This window comes from Hevea brasiliensis, chromosome 16 (genome assembly GCF_030052815.1).
Source record: "Hevea brasiliensis isolate MT/VB/25A 57/8 chromosome 16, ASM3005281v1, whole genome shotgun sequence".
Classification (NCBI taxonomy): Eukaryota; Viridiplantae; Streptophyta; class Magnoliopsida; order Malpighiales; family Euphorbiaceae; genus Hevea; species Hevea brasiliensis.
In genome coordinates, this window is record NC_079508.1 from 49,150,330 (window position 1) to 49,173,715 (window position 23,386).

Consider the following 23,386-nt stretch of genomic DNA (forward strand, 5'->3'; position numbering starts at 1 on the left):
AACAATTGCAATGAAATTGTCAAGTGAGCCGGGACAATTTTCCTCCTCCGCCCAGCTGCAGCAGTGACCTCAATTCAAGTCTGTGAGTAGAATATTAATTTTAATTATAATTTCAATATTATTATATATTTAGGCATGCCCACGCATCACTTATAAATATGTATCTATATAGTTAAATACTATGCACGTTTTATATTACATTCTTAATTGATGAAGTGCCATGGATATTGTTTATGATAATTTGGAGCAGTATGCGTACGTTGGTGTGCGTGTAGTGTATGGTATTGGATATGGATAGGACGGGTAGACACGGCTTGAGAGACACTCGTTGAGACCTGGCCCTTTATGGATAAGTCGGGATAGGCACGGCTCAAGATGATCTCGCTGGCCCTCACATTTGGTTTATTAAGCGAAAGTTCGGCTTGAGAGACACTCGCTGGCAGATGTTGGATTAAGAGAGCTATATAAGGGATCAACTCCCATATATGTACTATTTAAACATTTTTTGGTCTGTGAGTACTCCAAATTGCCTTTTTTTGCTATTATGATCTGATGTGTATGAAAATTTCGTTGGTGTTGCATTCCACTCCTTATAATGTATTAGCTTTAGGTAGCTATAGAAATTGTAGTTAAAATTGGTATTTTACTCTCAAAATAGAACTCTCACTCCTGTTCACCATATTTTTTCAGGGTATAAGAGGATTACTTGTTGTGACTAACCTGCTTCTCTTATTCGCAGATCAATTAGTAATATCTAATGTATTTTATATAATTTAGCCAAAATTTTAGACTCTGCATATATTAGGAGTATTTTAATCAATTTGAGACTATAATATAATATTATGTTAAATTTGTAAGAATATTATATATGTGTGTGTGTGTGTGTGTGTGAGTGTGATTGGATTGGATTGGATGAGGAAGCTGAGCTCCCATTTGATTTATGACATGATGAGTATGTAGATGGTGAGCTGAGCTCCCCAAATTGTTATATATTGTATTTAAAGGTCGGACGAGTCAAAAATTCCCTATTGTATGGTCCATATTATGGCTGGATTTTGTCCTGCTGAATTCTTGAAATTGGGCTTAAAATGAGCATTAAGATTAGGTTAAGGAATAGTTAGGCTTACTACAGGCCTTGGGGCTTTAGATTGACCTAGATCCTAGTACCGGTTCGACCCATAGGTTGAGTCGTGACAGAAGTCTTCCATTAAAAAAAAAAAAAAATGGAGTCACATCCAACCTGAAAATGCCTAAGTTTTATAGAGTAATTTCTATACGTTATACAGTGAAACTGCCATGTAGCATCATAGCCAAAGCTCACACTATAATTTGATGAGATAGATTTTTTGTAAGATTAAATAAAAATTTAAGGCTTTCTTTTTAATATATTAAAGTTGATAAATAAAAATAAAATAATTTCTAAAATTGAGAAATAATGATAAAAAAATACCCAAAAACAAATCATGACTCTAGATATATAATAGTAATAATAATAATAATAATAATAATAATAATAACTACTTGTGAACAGAAAAAAATATTTTAATATTTTATAATATTTAAAATATTAAAATTTTAATAATTTATAATAATTAATAGAAGTTGTTTTACTATAGCAATTATAATTCTCATAATTTTTTATAAGAATTTTAAATTAAAATTATAAATAGATTTTATTATTTAAAGACCCTATTTAAATATTTAAAAATGCAAAAATAATTTATAATCTATAATTTATATCTATTTACAATTCAATATATACATAGAAGGAAATGAACTTATGATTGAAGTCAAATAAATACATGATTAATTTTGTATAAGGGTCGTTTTTTTGTGATTTTTTTTAATTTTTTATTATTTAAGTGCTCCGATAAATAAATTAATAGAAAATAAATTAATAGAAAATACTTTTAAATTAAACCATTAAATTAATTTTTTTTAAAAATTAATTTTAAAATTTTAATAATTTTATTAAAATATGAAAATTCTTATGCATGATATAAATATATATAATTAGTTTAATATTAAAATTAAATAATGTAAAACTAATTTCATGAAAAATATTTTTTATATAGAAATTATTTTTTTGAAACAAGTTGGGTTTAAGTGGAATCTATTTAATAATAATAATTTTACATACAAATGAGGAGATAAATTATAAGTTGAAAATGTAATACTATATGTTTTTATATATTGTATTTAAGTTAATAATGAAATTAATATTATATTTAAATAATTAAATTAATTTTAAATATTTCTATAAAAATATAATTTAATTAAAGATATAATAATTTATGAATTAATAAATATTTTTATTCATATAATTAATTAAATTTACCTTAAATTAATATTTTAATTTAAATAATTATAAATACTATGATGCACGTGCTAGTTTTTTTTAATATAAAAATGGGGTTATATTTAGTTTTTTTTTTTTAAAAAAAAGAAAAACAAAATTACCTGTGAACGTAGGGGACCGTCAAATTCAAAGCAACTCGAAAGGACACTCCACAAATTTCGCGAAGCAAACGGTCACAAAGTCCACTCGTGCTTCCCATGTTCCACGTTTAGTATTCCCCATTCCAGGCTCCAGCTCCATTATTTTTTTTTTCTTTTTGTTTTTCAAAACCCCGCGTTTGACCGACGACCTTTTGCCCGTTCAAAACGACGTCACCCCCTTTGACTCCCACCATACAAAAACTATGCTCGTCCAGTCCGTCTATGCTCCTCCAGTCCAAATACATCTCTCTTTCTTTCTTTCTCTGCGAGAACGGAGGAAAGGAAAAAGATGGAAAGAAACGAGCTCTACATAAGCGTACCCAATCTCTTCCGGTGCCCGATATCTCTCGACGTAATGAAGTCTCCCGTTAGTCTCTGCACCGGCGTCACATACGATCGCTCCAGTATCCAGCACTGGCTTGACTCCGGGCACGACACCTGTCCCGCCACCATGCAGATCCTCGCCACCAAGGATTTCGTTCCCAACCTCACTCTCCATCGTCTTATCAACCTCTGGGCACAGTCCTCCACTCGCCTCCCTGACTCCGGCAACTCTTCGGTGACGGCGACCACCGTCTCAGAGCAGCAAGTTGAGATTTGGATTGATGAGATTAAGAAGCCAAGAATGGAATCGTTAGTGAAGATTGTGGAGTTTTTGAGCTATTCCAACGAGAATAGAGGATTTTTGGTACGCTTTGATGATCTTTTGGAGGCGATTGTCGTTATTTTGAGTAGAGACGGAGTAGAGACTCAGATTTTGGAGTTGATTGTTCGGGTTTTGGATTTGATGTTACTTGAAAATGGAGTCAGGGAGAAAGTGCACAGATTAGTCCTCACGAGCAATGAAAATTGCTTATCTTCGTTTCTTTTGGTTATCCAAAATGGAAAATCCCACTCGAAAATCCAAGCCGTTAGAGTTCTGGAGTCAATTTCGATAAATAACGATTCGAAACGCTTCGTCGCAGAAACACAAAATCTCATGCCAGTTCTTTTCCATCTCCTCAAAGCAGAAAACGATCCAGCGTTGCACGACGCAGTTTTGTCTCTCTTGAGCTCAATAGTCATAACTCGCTCAATCAAGAATCAAATCGTGCAACTCGGACTCGTTCAGGTCATATCTAAAACACTCTCAAACAAAAACGCAGCCGTTTCTCTCGTGGAGAAGTCCTTAAAGCTGGCATCGATAGTTTCGACGTGCGCGGATGGTAGAAAAGCGATAAGCGATGACCCGAAATGCGTAGGATGTATAGTAGAGAGGTTAATGAAGGTTTCGAAAACGGCGACGGTGGATGCTGTAATGGTGCTATGGAGTTTATGCTGTTCATTCAGGGATGAGAGGGTGCAGGAGAAGGTTATGAGGAGCAATGGTTTGACCAAGTTATTGCTGGTGATGCAGAGTGAAGGGGAAGGGAATGTGAGGATGATGTGTGCGGATTTGGTGAAGGTTTTGAGGGTTGGGTGCAAAGATGGTGGGGTGGTGATGAGCTATCAGACCAAAACGACACATATCATGCCTTGTTAGATTTGAGATTGTTTATGGTGCAATACTTATTATTTATGATTTTAGGGATGTGAATTGGGATTTTTGTTGACATTAACATACACAAACACACAAGGAAAAAGAAATGAAATTCTTTTCTTAGTTTCCTCCTTTTGTTTTGTTAGAATTGACTATGTAACTTCTCTAATGAAATTTACACTATTATTATTATTATTATTATTATTATTAAATAGGGAGATTAAGAGAGTACAAATTCGAGTCTTAATCTATCAGATGAAATATATGTCTTCAATCAGATAAAATATATGTCTTCAATCATTGAACTAATCAGACTAATTTACATAATACCATTTGTACCTATTTTTCTCAAATTTTTTATTTTTATAATCTATTTAAATAAATCCAAAACATTTCTAGATTACTTATTGGAAAGTTGATCCCACAATACAAGTTTATTTGAAAGAATTGTTGAAAAAGAGAAAGGGATGGCCAACTCTTAGTTATGCTTTGTTTGAATGGGGCGATCATTGCTGGGGAAGAAGGACAAAAATAATAAAAGGGAGATGCTAAAATGAATTGTTTGATGGAAAGGTTTAGGGAAAGAAAAGTGCGGAAAAAGAAGTATATCCTTTGATAATAAATGAGGATCCTAAAGAGACACTTTCACATAGAGGGGGGGCAATTGAAAATGTCAAAATTCGGCAATTGTAGGGGGAGGGAATACTGAACAGCACTAAGCAATTTGCATAGAATTTTCCACTTTGATTTTGGACGAAGTGTCCAAATCCCTAAAGTCCAAACTACAGGAACAATGTCACTTTGCATTTGCAGGCATTAGAATAAATATTTTATTTACGTGGGAATTCCTTTTCTAGGCCACCCATTGGTACAGTATTCTACATAGTGATGTAACGTAAGATTTTGTTATCTTCCCATTGTTTTATAAACTCTCAGGCTTGTTTTTGCGCATATTATCACTTGTTTTGAATGAAAAGCAGATGGACTGAGGCGTATGCCTGTATTTTTCGCCCCTTAGGCCACAGCTAAGATTGGCTGCTGCAAGGTGTGAAACTTTTGACATTTTCTCAAGGCATTTATTTGTTGTTTGCCAGTTTGGTGTGTCATAATGACCTGGACCACTGGCCATTTGGTTCAGTGATGTCTAAAATAGAGAACTGGCGCACATATCTTCAGGAGGATGGGCCCTTCCAGTCTTCTAGCTCTGCCTCCTCAGTCTACATTTGTTGCTTGCAAATTAAAAAGACTAGAGAGTTATTGTTTGGCTCCTATCCCGTATTTTACTTTAAAAAATTTTTAAATTTCAATTTTATTTTATAAAAATCTTTCTACAGGTTTTTAGATTAATTTTTTTAAAAATATAGTATAAATATAATTTTAATACTTTTCAATTAAAAGTAAATATTTATTTTTTTAAGAAGTAAATTATTATAATAATGATATTAATATTTTTATGATGGACATAAAATTTATTTAAAATGATTGATTTTTTTAATATAAAAGGAAATAAGGATATAAAGTAATTTTATTATTTTTTAAATGTAAAAACTTATTATAATAAATTAAAAAAAATTTATAAAATAAAATTAAAATTAAAAAATAAAAGTGAAATATGAATTACAGTGGAAGGTTGTGATATAAAAATTATCCGAGAATGATGCCATAAAAACAAAGCCAAGCCTTCTTTAATTGCGAGTATCTTTAGCCTTCGCACCATCAACGCCTTCGATGCAACGTCTGAATTAAAATATGGTCTAATTTGATTTGATTGGTCAACGTCAACCTTCTCATATCGAGTGTTGATGGCCTAAATTTTCAATAAGTCGACTTTTAATTCACATGATAAACTTTAAATTTTATTTGGAATAAAATATTTAGAAGAAAAAAATATTAATTTATTTTATCAAAAATAAATAAATAAATAAATAAATATATATATATATATATATATATATATATATATATATATATACACACACGGTTTTAAAAAAAGATATATTTTTTAATAAAATTATAAAATGTGCAAAATTAAATTTAACAATTACTTGTGCTAAAATTCGAAAAAATCTTTAGTAAAATTCCTATGTGAGTGTCTTATGAGATTTTAAACTACAAAAAAATTATATTTTTAATAGATCTTATTAAAATTTATTTTTTTTTGTTTTGCTAATTTAAAAATAAAGATTAATAAATATAATAAGTAATATGAAGATAAAAATTTGATTTTTTTTTAATTTTTTAAACTTTAATTTTTTAAATTAATCAAGTAAATTGATAAATTTTTTATAATTTAAAATCACATATGATATATTATATATTTTTTATAATTTAAAATTACATAAAACACATTATATAAAAGTTTTATTGAAAAATTTATCGAATTTTAATATGAGAAACTGCTAATAAAAAAATATTAATTTTATTAAAATAAATTAAAATATAATTACTGAAAATTAACAAAGTAAATCCGACTTGATCATCCGAGTGATACTCTTAGGCCATAGGCCAGAGTCCTCTCTTAGCTTTTTCTTTGTTCACAAATAGTATGATAAGTCGGCTTGGAAATGCTACATCATCAATTTTTGCATCCAGTGTTGGCCTCCAACGTGCATCTCAAGTTGAAGTTATGAAAATTCATTACTCTTCATCTAACCAACAAGAACTAAAAAAAGCAGGAGAAACATTGTGGTAGCAGAATTCCGGATGGCAAAAGCTTTCAGACACCAGGCTCTTAGTGGAGCTTTTCATCACTCAATGTCAACATGAGATGCTCTAAAATAAAAATTTTCAAATCAGGAGAAACCTGCTTAAAGGTTTTGTACAGATGTTTCTCAATTACTTTGTTAATGGATAATACTGCAGGTGTGGTTTTCAACTCAAACAAGCTGTACTATACCAAGGAATCTGACCACCTCCGGTTTCCGGGTACTTGTTCCACGAGGTGGCCTTTCAGTCATATAACTATTTGCAAGCTTTGTCGAGTAAAGATGTTTCTGCATAAAACTATTTGCAGCCATGCTCAGAAAATGAGCTGATCAGTCAACAAAAGCAGCATTACAGTGCATAGATTTCAATAGAGATGCCAAGTAAAAAAAAAAAAAAAAAAAAAAAGAACAGAAGTTTAGGCTAGATCAGCCTTTGAAAATTTCTACAGATCAGCCACAAATGCAGACAAGAGCACCATGATAGTGTCAGTGAAAAAGAAACTGATGCAACGAAGAAGGCAGCCTTGGAAAGAATATATTATGGGTGCCCTGGTGCAGAGAACGTCGAACACGAACACGAACCCAAGTTCAGTCTTGATTACTTTGAAAGCTTCTGTAAAGGGCATTTGTTTGAAAAAGCATTGGCTTTTTCTTTATCTCAGAAGATGGGATCTACCAAAAAACCGCTTGGACGTCTGCAATAAATTGTAAGATGTAATCAATTCAGGTGCATCACCAAGACCAGAGCCACCCCGGGAAGTTGAGATATTTTCCTCAAAACTGCTTCTTGGCCATAGCAAGTTGTGGCAACGCCATCGAGAACAAAGGATCCAAATTCAGTGCATATTCTACAGTTTCCTGATTTCTGTTATGCAATCACAGTGCTCCATCCTCTGGTGGTTGGCACTACAGCTAAAATTCTCAACAGCCTCAGGAATTATACATTGTCTAACTAAGAGATTATCCTCAGAACAATATCTTTGCAGTACAAAAACATATCAATATCCCCTCATCTGTGAAGAGAAGGCAGGGATCATAATTGCAGCAAAGTTATTTAAGGCTGAAAGCCTCTCTTAAGACCTTAGTTATCAATAGTAGTCAGGGAATTTTTTGCCAGTAGTCATTGCCTGCATAGATGAAATATTGTTTAATCTATCTTTACCAACAACGCAGTGAACCCAAAGAACCTCAAGTCCCCATTTCCTCTGACACAAAACAGAGGATATAGCAAGTATAAATTATAAAAATAAGTTAAAATCTTCCCCAGAGGAAATAGCAAGTATAAATTGTAAAAATAAGTTAAAAATCTTTCCCGACTCCTCAAAGCCTTAACATAGTGCTAAGATTGTCCCATTATGACCTAGATGTCACAAGCAGATAAACAGCCTTCCCAGGTCCAACAATGTGGAAGGCCTTCGTATTGTGACCATGTCCCCTAAACACAAAGCACTACGGTCAAATTCATGGATGACTTGCAACATATATTTTAAACCATTAAATATCACAATATCCCTAAGACTTTAGACATAATTGGTCTCATTTACAAGAGGGAGCAGGCAACATAAAAAGATCAAAAAATGGGAAAAAAGATCCCTCAATAATGTACAGACAAATTATCTTGGATGAGTTCTTTTTTTATTTTGTTCAACAACCTTCAAAGAATAAAGGGAATAAAGAGGAAAAAAAACCTCCTCAAATAATGTCCAAATTAGTTGATCGTGAGCAAAAATGCAACATTCTTTCACAACTTTGAGGAACTATGTAAAATGTATCTCCATATGAAAACAATTGTGTATATTTCACTCATCATCCATAAACTTAATGTGTTGTAATAACACCATACATAATTTCAGTTTGTAACATAAAACTCCTTAATTTAATTTAGTGAACAATAAACTCCTTGTAAGTTACCATTGCTGGTTTACAGGTAAACAGACTCATGTGATAGGAGCAAAAGAAAAAATATATTCTCTCTATTCCCCTCTCCCTCCACAATCCGTCTCTCTCCTATCTCTGTCCTCCCTTCCTCTCTCTCTCTCTTTGGTTCTCCTGCCCACCTCTCCCTCATCTATTTCCAACTGCCCTCAATCCCCCATTAAACTTCCAACATCCTCATACTGTCAAAATATAAATAAACATCCATTTGCATCATCCATTCAATCCAACAAAACAACAACAGAAATACATCAAGATGAATAAGAATCAAAAATCAAAAGCTCGAATCGGGTAATCCAATTCCTATCATTGCCTATAACTCTCACTTTGGTAAACTGATTCCTCTTCAGCATTAAGATCAAGTACTTGTCGTGTGAGCATGTGGGGATGTACACCTTTGTCCCCAGGGAAAAATTCTTTGAGGATTGGGGGGTATTTTCAAATGAATTCGATGAGGAGAGCTGGGATTTTGACTTGTGCTGAGTAATGACAGAGAGGAAGGATTTTGCTGGCTCTGATTTTATGAGGTTCTTGATGTTCAACATAAGCTTCAGATTTTTTTTTTCCACTGTTTTGCATGGTTGAGGCCCCTGTTGTGCAGGTGTTTGATGGCAGCAAAGTTGACAAAGCTATGGAGGTGGCCAAAACAACAACTTTGACCGATTTTGCCCAGAAACTGCGCCTTCCTTTTGAGTTTTTTCTGATGCACGAAAAGGTTGGATGAAAGTGGCAGACAGAAAGAAATACAGAAATTGCATGCTTGCTGCTTTTTATCGTAAACTGATTTATGTGATTTTGGTTTGAGTTATTTGGGCATTCGCTTGGACGTGCTGGCTAGGTTTGGAGATAGTAGACAAGGAGATGAAGACGGGGAGAGAGAGGTGAGAGAGAGATGGGGAGGCAGAGCCCAAATAAAGGGACTGTAGAGAACAAGTTTGAGAAAGAGAGAGAGAGAGAACTTTGTTTTCTTTTACACTTGCAACATCAGCCCGTTTATACATAAACCAGCAATAATAGGTCACAAGGTGTTTATTATTCACTAAATTAAGTTTAAGGGCTTTATGTTACAAATCTAAGTTCAGTTGTTACAACACCCTAAATTCAGGGACCAAGGGTAAAGTTTACCTGCCAAACAACTTGCCACTGTGATTAGGTTCAGTCACATAAAAAAAGACTTTTGTAGCTCATCTTCAACAAAGTAATATAAAATAGAAGGGGGGAAAAACCGCCTAGCCTAAAGCAATTAATCATGTTAGTAGTATGCTCTAGAGCATATCATTTAGTATGTATCTTGTACATGTTTTATTAATAAAAGGCATTTTCACTTTTCCGTTTACACAATATATTTATGTGTAATAGAAAACATCCATTGATATTTTGTTAGAAATTCTATTCTTAAGTTGTTAAGAATACGAGTGACAGTATTTCTAACACAAAGTATCATAAATTGGTTTACCATCAAGGCTACTCCACAATAAGGACATGACTTATCTAGAAAAATTGTAATCATGTTTGTTCTCAAGTTATTTATATGAGATGTAAATAAGATGGAATAGTGAGTCTCATGCCATATAACAAACATGATAGGCACTTATACATGATAAGTAGGCCGAACCAGTGACACTTATGACAAGCACATGGAGTTTACTATTGTCAATGTATTGTCATAAATTATATCAGTGCATATAATTTTTAGACCTGAGATAGCACAGTTATCTTATATATAGGTGGTTTGAGTTTGATACTGCTTTCATACTTGTACTGTGTATAGGTATATGGGCATGTGTTGGCTCCTACTAGTTATATATGGAGGTAGATGTTGGTCAATATGGAATCTGTTGCTCTAAGTAAATAGGGATAAAATCCTATGTTCATTTAATTGTTCTTCATGTTTCAAGTTCCTTGCCAGGACAGACAGATTTAATCAAAAAAGAGTTTCTGATGAGAAAATCTTTTTAATCAAGAACTGGAATTAAAAGAGAATATAATATTCATAGCAAATGGAGTTTGACATAAACCATGACTCCAGCCCGAATTGAGATTTTGTAACAGAGAGATTCTAGTGCATGGTAACATATGATTAAAGGTTCATTTAAAGTATTCCTTATTACTGAATGAATGGCCATGGCATGCTATACTAGGTGTTAACCATGGTTTATGAGATACCTAAAATTACTTAGAGAAATCATTTATGCTAAGAAAGAGTTCTGATGATATTAAGAGTTAATATCATATCTCATTGCCAATTAGTAATGAGCCTAGTGAGTTACATACATACACAAGTAATCACCAAGTTAAATGTGATTTAATTAATTAGTTAAATAGTTTAATTAATTAATTAATTAGATTTGATTTGCAATTAGATTGCAAAGTCTCTAGCATGACTTGAAACCAAATCTAGGTTATTGTATGTATAGTATAAGTTAAATTTATATTTAAAGTGTTTAAATATGAATTTAATTATGAGAAATTAATTAATAGAGATTAATTAATTAATTTATATTTGATATAAATTGATTAAAAGAGAATAAATAATTATTTTGGATTGAAAACTCAAAATTATAACACAAGGGTAATTTAGTCATTTCACAGGGTGATATGTGGCACCATGAGATAGTGACACATGCATCATATAAACTTGCCATTTGTCTTCCAATCATGTAAGATGATCAAAGTTAAGATTAAATCTAGCTTTGACACTTGGCTTAATGTGACTAGGACAATTAAAATTCTGAGCCAATCAGAAGATGACATGTGGCAAGAGTTTTAAGTGATGACCTAATTATATAATGTGTTGTTATGAAAGAGTAAAAGAATAATCTGCTATTCTCTCATATGTGCCGCCACCTTTGAGCCTCTCTTTCTATCTTCTTCTTTATCTCTCATCAATTCAAAGAGAATTGCCAATATTCTCTTGAATTAAAATTGCTAAAAATCGTTTCTAGTGTCCTGTATACATCTACAACCTCTCTAAAGGCAAATCCCTATTTTCTAATTGGTTGGCAAGGCTTTAGAAGCTGTTCAAGGGGCTGCCATTAGTGATCTTGGTGTGGACAAGCTAGAGGGACAACATCTGGAGTCCTAGGTGCTTCACAAAGGTACCAAACACAACTACAGTGTATCAAAAAGTTAGTACACATGTTCTTGATTTAATCTAAGGTTCTAATGAATTAATATGTTAATTCTAAAATCTTAAATGGCAAACATAGATCCAAATACATACTAAAGAGTTTTGATATGCAATTGAACATTGAAATCAATAGGTAAAAATTGAATCTTGCATGATGCATGAAACCCTAGAAGAAAATTTTTGAATTCAATGTTCTAATCTAATAATTTTCATGCTTCCGCTCCTTCAATTGGTATCAGAGCCACTATATTTGCCATTTAGATTGTTTAATATCTGATTTAATTGTGTGATTTGATCAAAAGTTGATTGATTAATTGCTGATTGCAAAGAATGGGTGGCGGCATGCTTGGTTGTGCACCATGGTGCGCATGGTTTGAGCACCACCATGGTGCGCATGGTATTGGCCTTCAATTGTGCAATTGTTGTATGCTTGATGTCCATAATTATGCCTATGTCTAATTAGAATGTTTAATTAGAATCAAAATCACACAATTAAATTTATTTGAATGTGATTCAAATCTGAATTTTTAAATTTGTTTGAATGTGATTTAAATATGAATTTTTAAATTTGTTTGAATGAGATTCAAATCTGGATTTTTAAGTTGAATATGAGATATTCAATTTAATTTTAGTGTATATGTTTTATTTAATTGTTAAATGGTGATATGCATGATGGATGGTCATGGACAATAAAAGATTAATGTGATTGGATTTATTTCTTTTATGTTTCTTTGAGTTGTAAATTAATTAATTTAATTTTAGTGGCATGTATTATAAAGGTTGTAATAATTTTTGGGTTGTAATTTCATTTATTTGGTTTTTGTAAATTCACTTTGGTATGCCAAGGATTACTATGTAATTGGATTGTAAGAAAATCAAGGAGGTCAAGAGCATTGGTAGACCAATGAGAGGAATTCAAGATCAAGTTTTAATTATGTACTCCTTCAGCAACTCTTGTAATATGAATGAATGAAATGCACCTAGGAATACTCTGATTCAATTCTTGGTTGCTCAGAATTGAATCCCCTTAGAAAGTCCATGATCATACCATATTTATATATTTATCCATTAATGCATGAGATGTAAAAGAATGTATGCAAGTATGTGATATATGCATGCTAATTGGATAATGTGCAAAGTGAAACCATAATAGTAATTAGGCCGACCACAAAATATTCCAAACAAATGATTAAGTTGAAAATGGTATAATTAAAGGTAATTATATCATGGGCCCTCCATTGAGGCAATTATTTTAAGAAATTTTAAATACTTACATATGATGCAATTAATTTAAGAGATTTTCTTCAGAATAATTGTTAAGCATGAGATGTTGTAAATATGTAAATAGTTTAGTGGCCAATAATGGATATGCCTGAGGATATTAAAATTATTTGTATGTTTATTGGCTCAATAGGATCAACTTAACTAATGCAGGATGAGTCAATAATGGATGTGCCTGAAATTTTAAGTATTAAGGGCTAGGTAAAAGGATTGAACCTCACATAAGATGTGATGGGCAAGGAGTTGCTCACTTATAGTTTATTGTAATTCCAATAATAGATGTGCCTGAGGATGATCAATAAGATTATAAGAATTCAATCACCCACTAGAAATCCATCCAACTAGGATTTCCATTTTCTACTTTGGAAGTGTAGGATTCGCTAAGTTGGTGGGAGGACCAATTTGATTAAAAAGACCATAATCATTTTGGTTAAATACATGATACATTTACTAATTAATCTGGTTATTTTTTGCAGTTAATTTTCTGATAATAATGAGCATGCCACAAGCACTACCATCCAATATCCTTGCGAGCATACTTGATCACAATAGGTTGACGAGACCTAATCTTTCTGATTAGCTAAGAAATTTAAAACTTGTCCTAAACTTAGAACGTATTGGATATGTTTTAGACCCACAGGTTCTTGGTCTCTTACCTCTAGAGGCCACTCAAGAGGAACATGAAACTTTGGACAAGTGAAAAGAGCATGATATGAGAGCCAAGTGTTACATGCTTGCTTCTATGAGTAATGAGTTACAGAAGCAACATGAGAACATGCAATATGCAAGTGAGATCCTCCTTCACCTACAAGAGTTGTATAGTGAACATAGCAGGAATGTCAGGTATGAGATATCTACGCAGCTATTTCTCATGAGGATGTCTGAGGGACAAAATGATGGGGATCATGTCCACAAGATGATTCGGCTTATTGAGCAGCTGGAACATCTTGACTTTAACATGAATTTCCAACTGCAGACGGATTTGATCCTTCAGTCCCTTCTTGAGTCATTTGGGAATTTTATAACAAATTTCCATGTGACTAAGCAGGAATACACCTTGGCTGGTTTACTTAACATGCTGGTTATTGCCCAAAAGAATATGCCGGGCAATAAAGGAAAAGAGGTATCTTTGATTGCATCTTCTTCTGCTGGAAAGTCCAACAAGAAGAAGGGCAATAAGAAAAAGAAATCTCAAATTCTTGGTCTTTCCACGAAGATAGCTAAACAGAAAGGGAAGACCAAAGCTGATAGAGGTAAAAGAAAGTGTTTCCACTGCCAACAGAATGGGCACTGGAAAAGGAATTGCTCAGAGTATCTTGCTTCTCTGAAGGACAAGAAGGATACATATTCGGAAGGTATGTCCATATCTTGTTATTTAGATTCTGATGATACTCATAGTTTATTTACAGCTTGGGTTTTAGATAATAGTGCCAGTTCTCATATTTCTTATGATATGCAGGAACTAGCAAACAGTAGCAGCTTGCGTTCTCGAGATATTAGACTCCGGATTGGCGATGGCTCAACTGTTGAAGTTTTAGCCATAGGATCTAAATCTTTTTACATGTTTGGACATGTTTTGTATTTGGATAATATTTTATATGTACCTGATGCTTTTAAGAATATCATTTCTATATCTAGTTTGACTAGAAATGGCTATGAATTTCAATTCACAAATGATGTTTGCAATATTTATTTTAGAAATAAATACGTTGGCTCTGGTTATATGCATGATGGTCTTTATTATTTGGATAATAATGACAAACACAAATTGAATGCAAGTGATCTAAATGAACGCAATGCCATGGTGAAAATCAACTCAAGTTCAAAATATATTTGGTACTTAAGATTAGGTCATGTTGCAGAAAATAGGATTGCAAAACAGGAGAAAATGAAGATTTTATCCTTATTGGGTTCTGAGCCTACTCCAACTTGTGAATCCTGTTTTTAGGGCAAAATGACTAGATCACCCTTCGTTGGACAATGGCTAAGAGCTGAAAATATTTTGGAGCTAATACATAGTGATGTATGTGACCCATTTAGAGAAATAACTAGAGGTGGTTTTCATTACTTTATTACCTTTACTGATGATAAATCAAGGTTTGGGTATTTGTATTTGATGAAATACAAACATGAATCCTTTGAAAAGTTCAAAGAATTTAAATCTGAAGTAGAAAATCAAACAGGAAAAAGTATTAAAGCTCTTCGATCAGATCGTGGAGGTGAATACTTGAGTACTGAATTTGATGAATACTTGAAAGAGCATGACATTGCTTCCCAGCTGACTTCTTCAGGAACACCACAGCTGAATGGTGTATCTGAAAGGAGAAATCGTACCCTATTAAATATGGTATGTAGTATGATGAGCTATATTGATATGCCAATCTCCTTTTGGGGATTTGCATTAGAATTAGCTTTGCATATTCTGAATAGGATTCCATCAAAATTACTATCTTCCACACCATATGAGACATGGCATGAAAGAAAACCAAGTCTTAAGCATGTTAAGATTTGGGGTTGTCCAGCTTATATCAAAAAGCTAAACACTAATAAATTGGAAACTATATCAGAAAAGAGTCGATTTGTTAGATATCCAAAAGAGAGTTTTGAATATTATTTTTATTTGCCTACACTACAAAAGGTTGTAATAAGTGGAGATGCCACATTTCTTGAACAACAGTTTGTTCAAAAAGGAGACATAGAAAGGCAAATAGAGTTAGAATTGGAGAATTTTAACCAACCAACAAATTAGATGGATATAGATCCATCTAGTCAACCCACACCTATTGATGAAACATCTACAATAATTCCTCGCAGATTAACCAAGATATCTCATCCACCAGTGAGATATGGTTTTCTTCATGAAGATGAACAAGAGTTGTTTACTCATGAAGAAGTAGATCATGGAGATGATCCACTTACCTATGAAGAAGCTATATTAGATATAGACTCTTCAAAATGGATTTATGCTATGAAATCCGAGATTGATTCCATGTATAAGAATCAAGTTTGGGATCTTATTGACTCACCTGAAGGTATTGTACCTATAGGGAACAAATGGGTTTTCAAGAAGAAAATTAGTTCTGATAGAAAGGTAGAGACCTATAAAGCAAGGCTAGTAGCGAAAAGGTTTCGCCAAAAACAAGGAATCGACTATGAGGAGACTTTCTCGCCTGTTGCCATGCTTAAATCAATTAGGATTCTATTAGCAATAGCTGCATACTATGATTATGAGATTTGGCAAATGGATGTCAAAACAGCTTTTCTCAATGAATACATTGAAAAAAACATTTTCATGGAACAGCCTAGGGGTTTTGAATCCCAAGATGGTTCCAAAGTATGCAAGCTAAAACGATCAATTTATGGGTTGAAACAAGCTTCGAGGAGTTGGAACATCCGTTTTGATGAAGCCATTATGTCATTTGATTTTATAAAAATGAGGATGAGCCATGTGTATATAAGAAAGTTAATGATAGTGCTGTCACTTTCCTTATCTTATATGTGGATGACATTTTATTGATGGGTAATGACACAGGTATGTTGACCACTGTAAAGGTATGGTTGTCAAATACATTCATCATGAAAGACTTATGGGAGGCAACCTATATTCTTGGGATTCGCATCTATAGAGATAGAGCGAAAAGAATAATTGGTTTATCCCAAAGTCTATACTTGGAAAATGTGTTAAAAATGTTTAACATGCTTGATTCCAAGAGAGGATTGTTACCAGTGAGACATGGTATCCACCTTTCTAAAGAGATGTTTCCTAAGACTCCTGAAGAAAGAGATAAAATGACCAGGATTCTATATGCTTCGACTATTGGAAGTTTGATGTATGCAATATTGTGTACTAGGCCGGATGTCGCATATGCTGTTAGTTTGACTAGCAGGTATCAATCCAATCCAGGTTTAGAACACTGGATAGCTATCAATAATATCTTTAAGTACTTCAAAAGAAATAAGGATTTATTCTTCATATATGGAGGTAGTGACTTGCAATTAGATGATTATACTGATTCTAATTTCCAATCAGATATCGATGATAGAAAGTCTACCTCTGGGTATGTGTTCATTTATAATGGAGGTGCAGTCAGTTGGAAGAGTTCCAAGCAGTGCATTGCAGATTCCACTACTGATCGAGTATATTCTTTGCATCGAGATCTGCAAAGGAAGCTGTTTGGATAAAGAAGTTCATGACAGAACCTACAGTAGTTCCTTCCATTGAGTCAGCAATTCTACTTCACTGTGACAACAATAGAGCAGTCATACAGGCTAAGGAACCCCGGTCTCACTAGAAATCCAAACACATAGAAAGGCGCTACCACATTATCAGAGAAATAGTTGAGCGAGGCGATGTAGCCATGCAGAAAATAGCATCAGCTGAAAACCCAGCTGATCCATTCACTAAGCTTATCACAAGCTCAGTTAGACTAACATCTTGAGAAGATAGGTCAAAGATATTGTAATGAATAGCTATAGTGTTAATGGGAGATTGTTAGTAATATGCCCTAGAACATATCATTTAGTATGTATCTTGTACATGTTTTATTAATAAAAGGCATTTTCATTTTTCCATTTACATAATATATTTATGTGTAATAGAAAAGGTCCATTGATATTTTGTTAGAAATTCTATTCTTAAGTTGTTAAGAATATGAGTGACAGTATTTCTAGCACAAAGTATCATAAATTGATTCACAATCGAGGATACTTCACAATAAGGACATGACTTATCCAGAAAGATTATAATCATGTTTGTTGCCAAGTTATTTATATGAGATGTAAATAAGATAGAATGGTGAGTCTCATGCCATATAACAAACATAATAGGCACTTATACATGATAAGTAGACCAAACCAGTGACACTTATGACAAGCACATGGAGTTTACTCTTGTCAATGTATTGTTATAAATCATATCAGTACATATAATCTTTAGACCTGAGATAGCACAGTTATCTTGTATGTAGGTAGTTTGAGTTTGATACTGCTTTCATACTTGTACTGTGTATGAGTATATGGGTATGCGTTGGCTCCTACTAGTTATATATGGAGGTAGGTGTTGATCAAGATGGAATATGTTGCTCTAAGTAAATAGGGATAAAATCCTATATTCATTTAATTGTTCTTGATGTTTCAAGTTCCTGGCCAGAACAGACAGATTTAATCAGAAAAGAGTTTCTGATGAGAAAATCTTTTTAATCAAGAACTGGAATTAAAAAGAACATAATATTCATAGCAAATGGAGTTTTACATAAACCATGACTCCAGCTCGAATTGAGATTTTGTAACAGAGAGATTCTAGTGCATGGTAACATATGATTAAAGGTTCATTTAAGGTATTCCTTATTACTGAATGGGTGACCATGACATGCTATGCTAGGTGTTAACCATGGTCTATGAGATGCCTAAAATGACTTAGAGAAATCATTTATGGTAAGAAATAGTTCTGATGATATTAAGACTTAATATCATATCTCATTGCCAATTAGTGATGAGTTTAGTGAGTCACACACATATACAAGTAATCACTAAGTTAAATGTAATTTAATTAATTAGTTAAAGAGTTTAATTAATTAATTAAATAGGTTTGGTTTGCAATTAGATTGCAAAGTCTCTAGCATGACTTGAAACCAAATTTAGGTTATTAGATGTATAGTATAAATTAAATTTATATTTAAAGTGTTTAAATATGAATTTAATTATGAGAAATTAATTAATAGAGATTAATTAATTAATTTATATTTGATATAAATTAATTAGAAGAGTAGAAATAATTATTTTGGGTTGAGAATTCAAAATTATAACACAAGAGTAATTTGGTCATTTCATAGGGTGACATGTGGCACTATGAGATGGTGACACATAGCATCATATAAGCTTGCCATTTGTCTTTCAATCACGTAAGATGATCAAAATCAAGATTAAATCTAGCTTTGACACTTGGCTTAATGTGATTGGGTCAATTAAAATTTTGAGCCAATCAGAAGATGACATGTGGCAAGGGTTTTAAGTGATAACCTAATTATATAATGTGTTGTTATGAAAGAGTAAAAGAATAATCTGCTATTCTCTCATATGTGCCGCCACCTTTGAGCCTCTCTTCCTCTCTTCTTCTTCATCTCTCATCAATTCAAAGAGAATTGCCAATATTCTCTTGAATTAAAATTGCTAGAAATCGTTTTTAGTGTCCTGTATACATCTACAACTTCTCTAAAGGCAAATCCCTATTTTCTAATTGGTTGGCAAGGCTTTAGAAACTGTTCAAGGGGCTGCCATCGGTGATCTTGGTGTGAACAAGCTAGAGGGACAACATCTGGGATCCTAGGTGCTTCACAAAGATAACAAACACAACTACAGTGCATCAAAAAGTTAGTGCACATGTTCTTGATTTAATCTAGAGTTCTAACGAATTAATCTGTTAATTCTAAAATCTTAAATGGCAAACATAGATCCAAATACATATTAAAAGAGTTTTAATATGCAATTGAATATTGAAATAAATAGGTAAAAATTGAATCTTCCATGATGCATGAGACCCTAGAAGAAAATTTTTGAATTCAATGTTCTAATCTAATAATTTTCATGCTTCCGCCCCTTCAAACCAAGCAATAACTTAAGACTTCATTTGGTGAAGTTGCTTATTTTGCCATTGCTATTGTAATTTGCTTTTTGCTATTGGTTGAACAAATGAAGCTTAGTTATGGCAGAATTGCTGTAGAAGAAGTTGCTGATAGCAGCAGAAGTTATTTTAATGGTATTTTCAAACGTAAAATAGATCTTAGCAAGTCAACTAAAAACCAATTGACATTAGATTTTATAAGTTTATCAAACCACGTAAGGAAAAGTTAAGACAATATGTCAACAAATACTGGGAGTGAAATCACAGAAGCGAAGCAAAAAATTTTAGTTTATCATGTTAGCATAAAGGATTCTTCCATACCATTGTTAACAGAATAACTCAAAAGTTTCTACACCCAAAATGTGCACATATAGAGAAACAATTATCAGTCATAACTTCAAGGGAAAAAAAAAGGGCAGATTAGAAAGGATAAGAATTGTCACCAACAATGGCACCTGATATTCCATTCATAGCCATCAATCAAGAAGGAGCAACATCCATTTCACTAAACCCTTTGTGCTTCAAATACTGATGCAAAATGGTAAGCCTAGCGGTCTCAAATGCAAAGTACCCCAACGCTGAAAAACATGCACTATGAACCACTCTAGGGCCCATTCCCCTGGTAAATCCAACCCACCCTTCCTGCTTCATAATCTGGTTCACAGTAGAAGAAACCCCTCTATACATTACAGCAGCGACCTTATCCACCACCTCCTTATTTACCTGTGTCATCAACCTTGTCTTAACTACATCAAGCGGTGTCGTCATTGATGCCGAGATTGCCCCAGCCAATGCCCCACAGCAAACACTTTCAATAGGCTCCAAATGACTCTTCTTAGTCTTGTTCAATACTGCAGCCTTTAAATACTCGAATGAAGAATAACTCAACACACCAGCAGGTAAATTTCTTAACAAAGTAGCAGAATACCCTGCATAAAGACCCGCGATACCATCTTTCTCCAATATTTTCAACAATACTTCCCATGATCTTCCCTTAGCACCAGCTTGCATTCGCTGCGTTATCAATTCTTTGGGTACCATAATGGCTGATGACACGATATTCCCCATGGCACCGGCAGTAGGAGGGATAAGCACAGATGGAAACTTCTCCAATTTGGACAAAATCGATTTCCCAAACTCGCAAGTCCCAAAATACACAGCTGAAGAGGCTGTAGAACCCACAATCACCGCAGATACGCCGCTATAGAACCCCATAATGCCCTTCTCTTGAAATGTCTTGACTACAGCATCAAGTGTGCTGCTATAAAGCTGAGATGCACCCTTTGTCTGCAATTTCGTTTTGATGGTATCAAGCGGGTGAAGACACACGTAAGTAAATGCACCAGCTATGCCGCCACCTCCAGCTCCAATGAGGGCTCGCTCGAAAACTGAGAGGTTCTTCATGAGGGATTGGACTTTGGGGCTGTTTCTTGAAGTGGGTTTGAGCCATTTTGAGAAATTGGGCGTGGTTTTGAGGTTCGAGGAGAAAGAATTAGAAGCAAATGGAAGGGATTTGGCGATTGGTATGTTGTGGGTTTTGACGGGCTTTTGAAGGGTATGGGTGGATAACGGAGGGGAGAAGTGAATGAAAAGATTGGTGAAGTCAGTCTGGATTAATGGGTGATATTGATTACGGGGATCTGGAGATGGGAGGCCTAAAGATGCACAGATATTGGCATCCATTGCTACAGTATAGAGAAAGCTTCTTTTGCTATCGCCGCTGCTTACTGGCTCATCCCAAGTTTTGGACGCGGAGGACAACAGGATACTTGGAAAACATGAAAATAGTTGAGGTTAAAACGATGCCGTTTCATAAGGGAAAGGCTTAGCTATGTGGCCCTCACTTTTAGGTCCCGTGAGGCAGACAGCCAGTGACTAACAGTCTCTCGATGACTCCATCTGCCTCATTAAACAGGGTCTTTTCCCTCCAAATTCTCTCCCTCCCTCTAATGAATCCATCTAGAGAAACGAAATCCTGAACCAAACATTCTGGTTCGAAACATCAAATAAACAAGAAAAACCAATTTGGGTTTCTTCTTTCTTTCTTTCTTTCAGGAAATATTTGCTAAACCTCATATGCAGCAATCAAGATCCTTCTTTTTTTACTTGATTGCAATGCATTTTTATACACTTCTTTTCTTTTCTGGGCCAATTTCTTTCTCTTCTTTAACTTCAATTTCCTCTCACTTTCCATCCCTTTCTTGCCAGCAAACGATGTCACTGTCTATGGAGATGCGCACCTTGGAAACAATGCCATTAGCATCAGTCAAGAACACGGTTGCTCCCACCCACCTTTCTCTCTCTTCTCCTCTGCTTCTTCTTCTTATTCTGGGTTGGAAGATCTCTCCATCTACCCCAATTCGATTTTTCGATCCCACAACCAATATGACTGCATCTTTCTTTTGCCGTTTCTCCTTCTCCATTATCTCATCTCCACTGTGTCCTTTTGGTGATGATATGGCGTTCTTGATTACCTCTAATGCCGAATCTTTCAGTCTATCTGATGGGTATATGGGCCTTCCAGGAGCCCCCTAACACTCAAGATTAATTCATCGCTGTGGAATTTGATGCAAGTTCTGATCTTTCCCTTTCTGATATCAATAGTAATCACGTTGGAATTTATGTCAACACATTTGTATCGTTTGCTTCAGTTGATGCAGTATCAGGAGGGATTGATCTCAAAAATGGAAGGCAGATTACTGCTTGGATTGAGTACAATGATGCCAATAAGTTGATTCAGGTGTGGGTCAGTTACTCCCAAATTAGGCCTTCAAATCCTGTTCTCGAGGCTCGGGTTGATCTTTCTGAGTTGTTGATCATTGGCGATTCAAAACTTACGGGTATTCCCCTTCTATAACTCCGATGGGAAAAACTGGAGGAGGGGACGGTCTCATGTGCTATCCTGAGGAATCAGGTGTCAATGGCAACAGCAACCCTAGGCTTTGGGGTTGAAAGAACACACTCTTGGGCTTATGTGCCCCCTTATTTCAGAGCTCTTTCATAGACATTGACCCTAACCTCCACTAGTGGAGCTACTCCCCTTGTAGTTCAGTTTTCTGGGTTGGTAAACATTGAACAATATCTTTTAATACTGATCGTGAACCTAATTCAGACATCTTCTGAAAAAATGCACTATCAAAAGGATTTAGCATATGAATTCTTGGGCAGAGATTTTGTTTCTGCAATTCTGTTTATGCGTGTACTTATATGCTTCAAGGATTTAGGACAGAGTTTTCCTGCAAAATAAAATTTATTTAAAAAAAAAAAGCTGCGTCCAGGCAAAAATAAAATTACTTCTCCTTTTCTTTTTGCCCTTTATTATATGCTCCAAGTTTATTATATTATAAACTTGGTAGTAGTCAATTATTTTCTTCTCCATTATTTTTTTTGGAAGAAAACTGGAATTCTTCTCCATTTTTTTAGACTCAGTTTATATATATATATATATATATATATATATATATCAATTGAAAATTTGAAGCATAGACAAAGAATTAATTTGTGATGCAGAGTTGAAAACGTGGTTTGAAATTCCTATCATTTCCAAGATCTTTTTCCTAACCCTTATGACAATATAAATCCCCATCACCAATAATACTACTGCCTTTTTTCTTGGTGCGAATTGAAGAGACTGACGAGAAAAAAGGGTGTCGCCTCATCAGAACTTCGCACTTGAGCTATAAGAAGTCAAAACAATA

The 23,386-nt window shown here is 34.0% G+C and overlaps 2 protein-coding genes across 3 annotated transcripts; one reads left to right on the forward strand and one right to left on the reverse strand.

Annotated features, from left to right (window-relative positions):
* Positions 1–2,687: 2,687 nt before the first annotated feature.
* On the forward strand, positions 2,688–4,151 carry LOC110635993 (U-box domain-containing protein 28). The gene has a single exon (XM_021785498.2). It carries the CDS (start codon positions 2,789–2,791, stop codon positions 4,019–4,021), a length of 1,233 nt encoding a protein of 410 aa, XP_021641190.2. The 5' UTR covers positions 2,688–2,788; the 3' UTR covers positions 4,022–4,151.
* A 2,840-nt stretch (positions 4,152–6,991) lies between these two features.
* On the reverse strand, positions 6,992–21,459 carry LOC110636007 (protein MITOFERRINLIKE 1, chloroplastic). Of its 2 annotated transcripts, none has more exons than XM_021785509.2 (2): positions 20,144–21,459; positions 6,992–7,850 (listed from the first exon to the last, which is right to left on the reverse strand). In XM_021785509.2, the coding sequence occupies exon 1, from the start codon at positions 21,369–21,371 to the stop codon at positions 20,169–20,171; it is 1,203 nt and encodes a 400-aa protein (XP_021641201.2). In that variant the 5' UTR covers positions 21,372–21,459; the 3' UTR covers positions 6,992–7,850; positions 20,144–20,168. The 2 variants fall into 2 exon arrangements, with proteins under 2 accessions (XP_021641201.2, XP_021641200.2); XM_021785508.2 differs by having other exon boundaries at positions 20,132–21,459.
* Between the last annotated feature and the right edge of the window lie 1,927 nt (positions 21,460–23,386).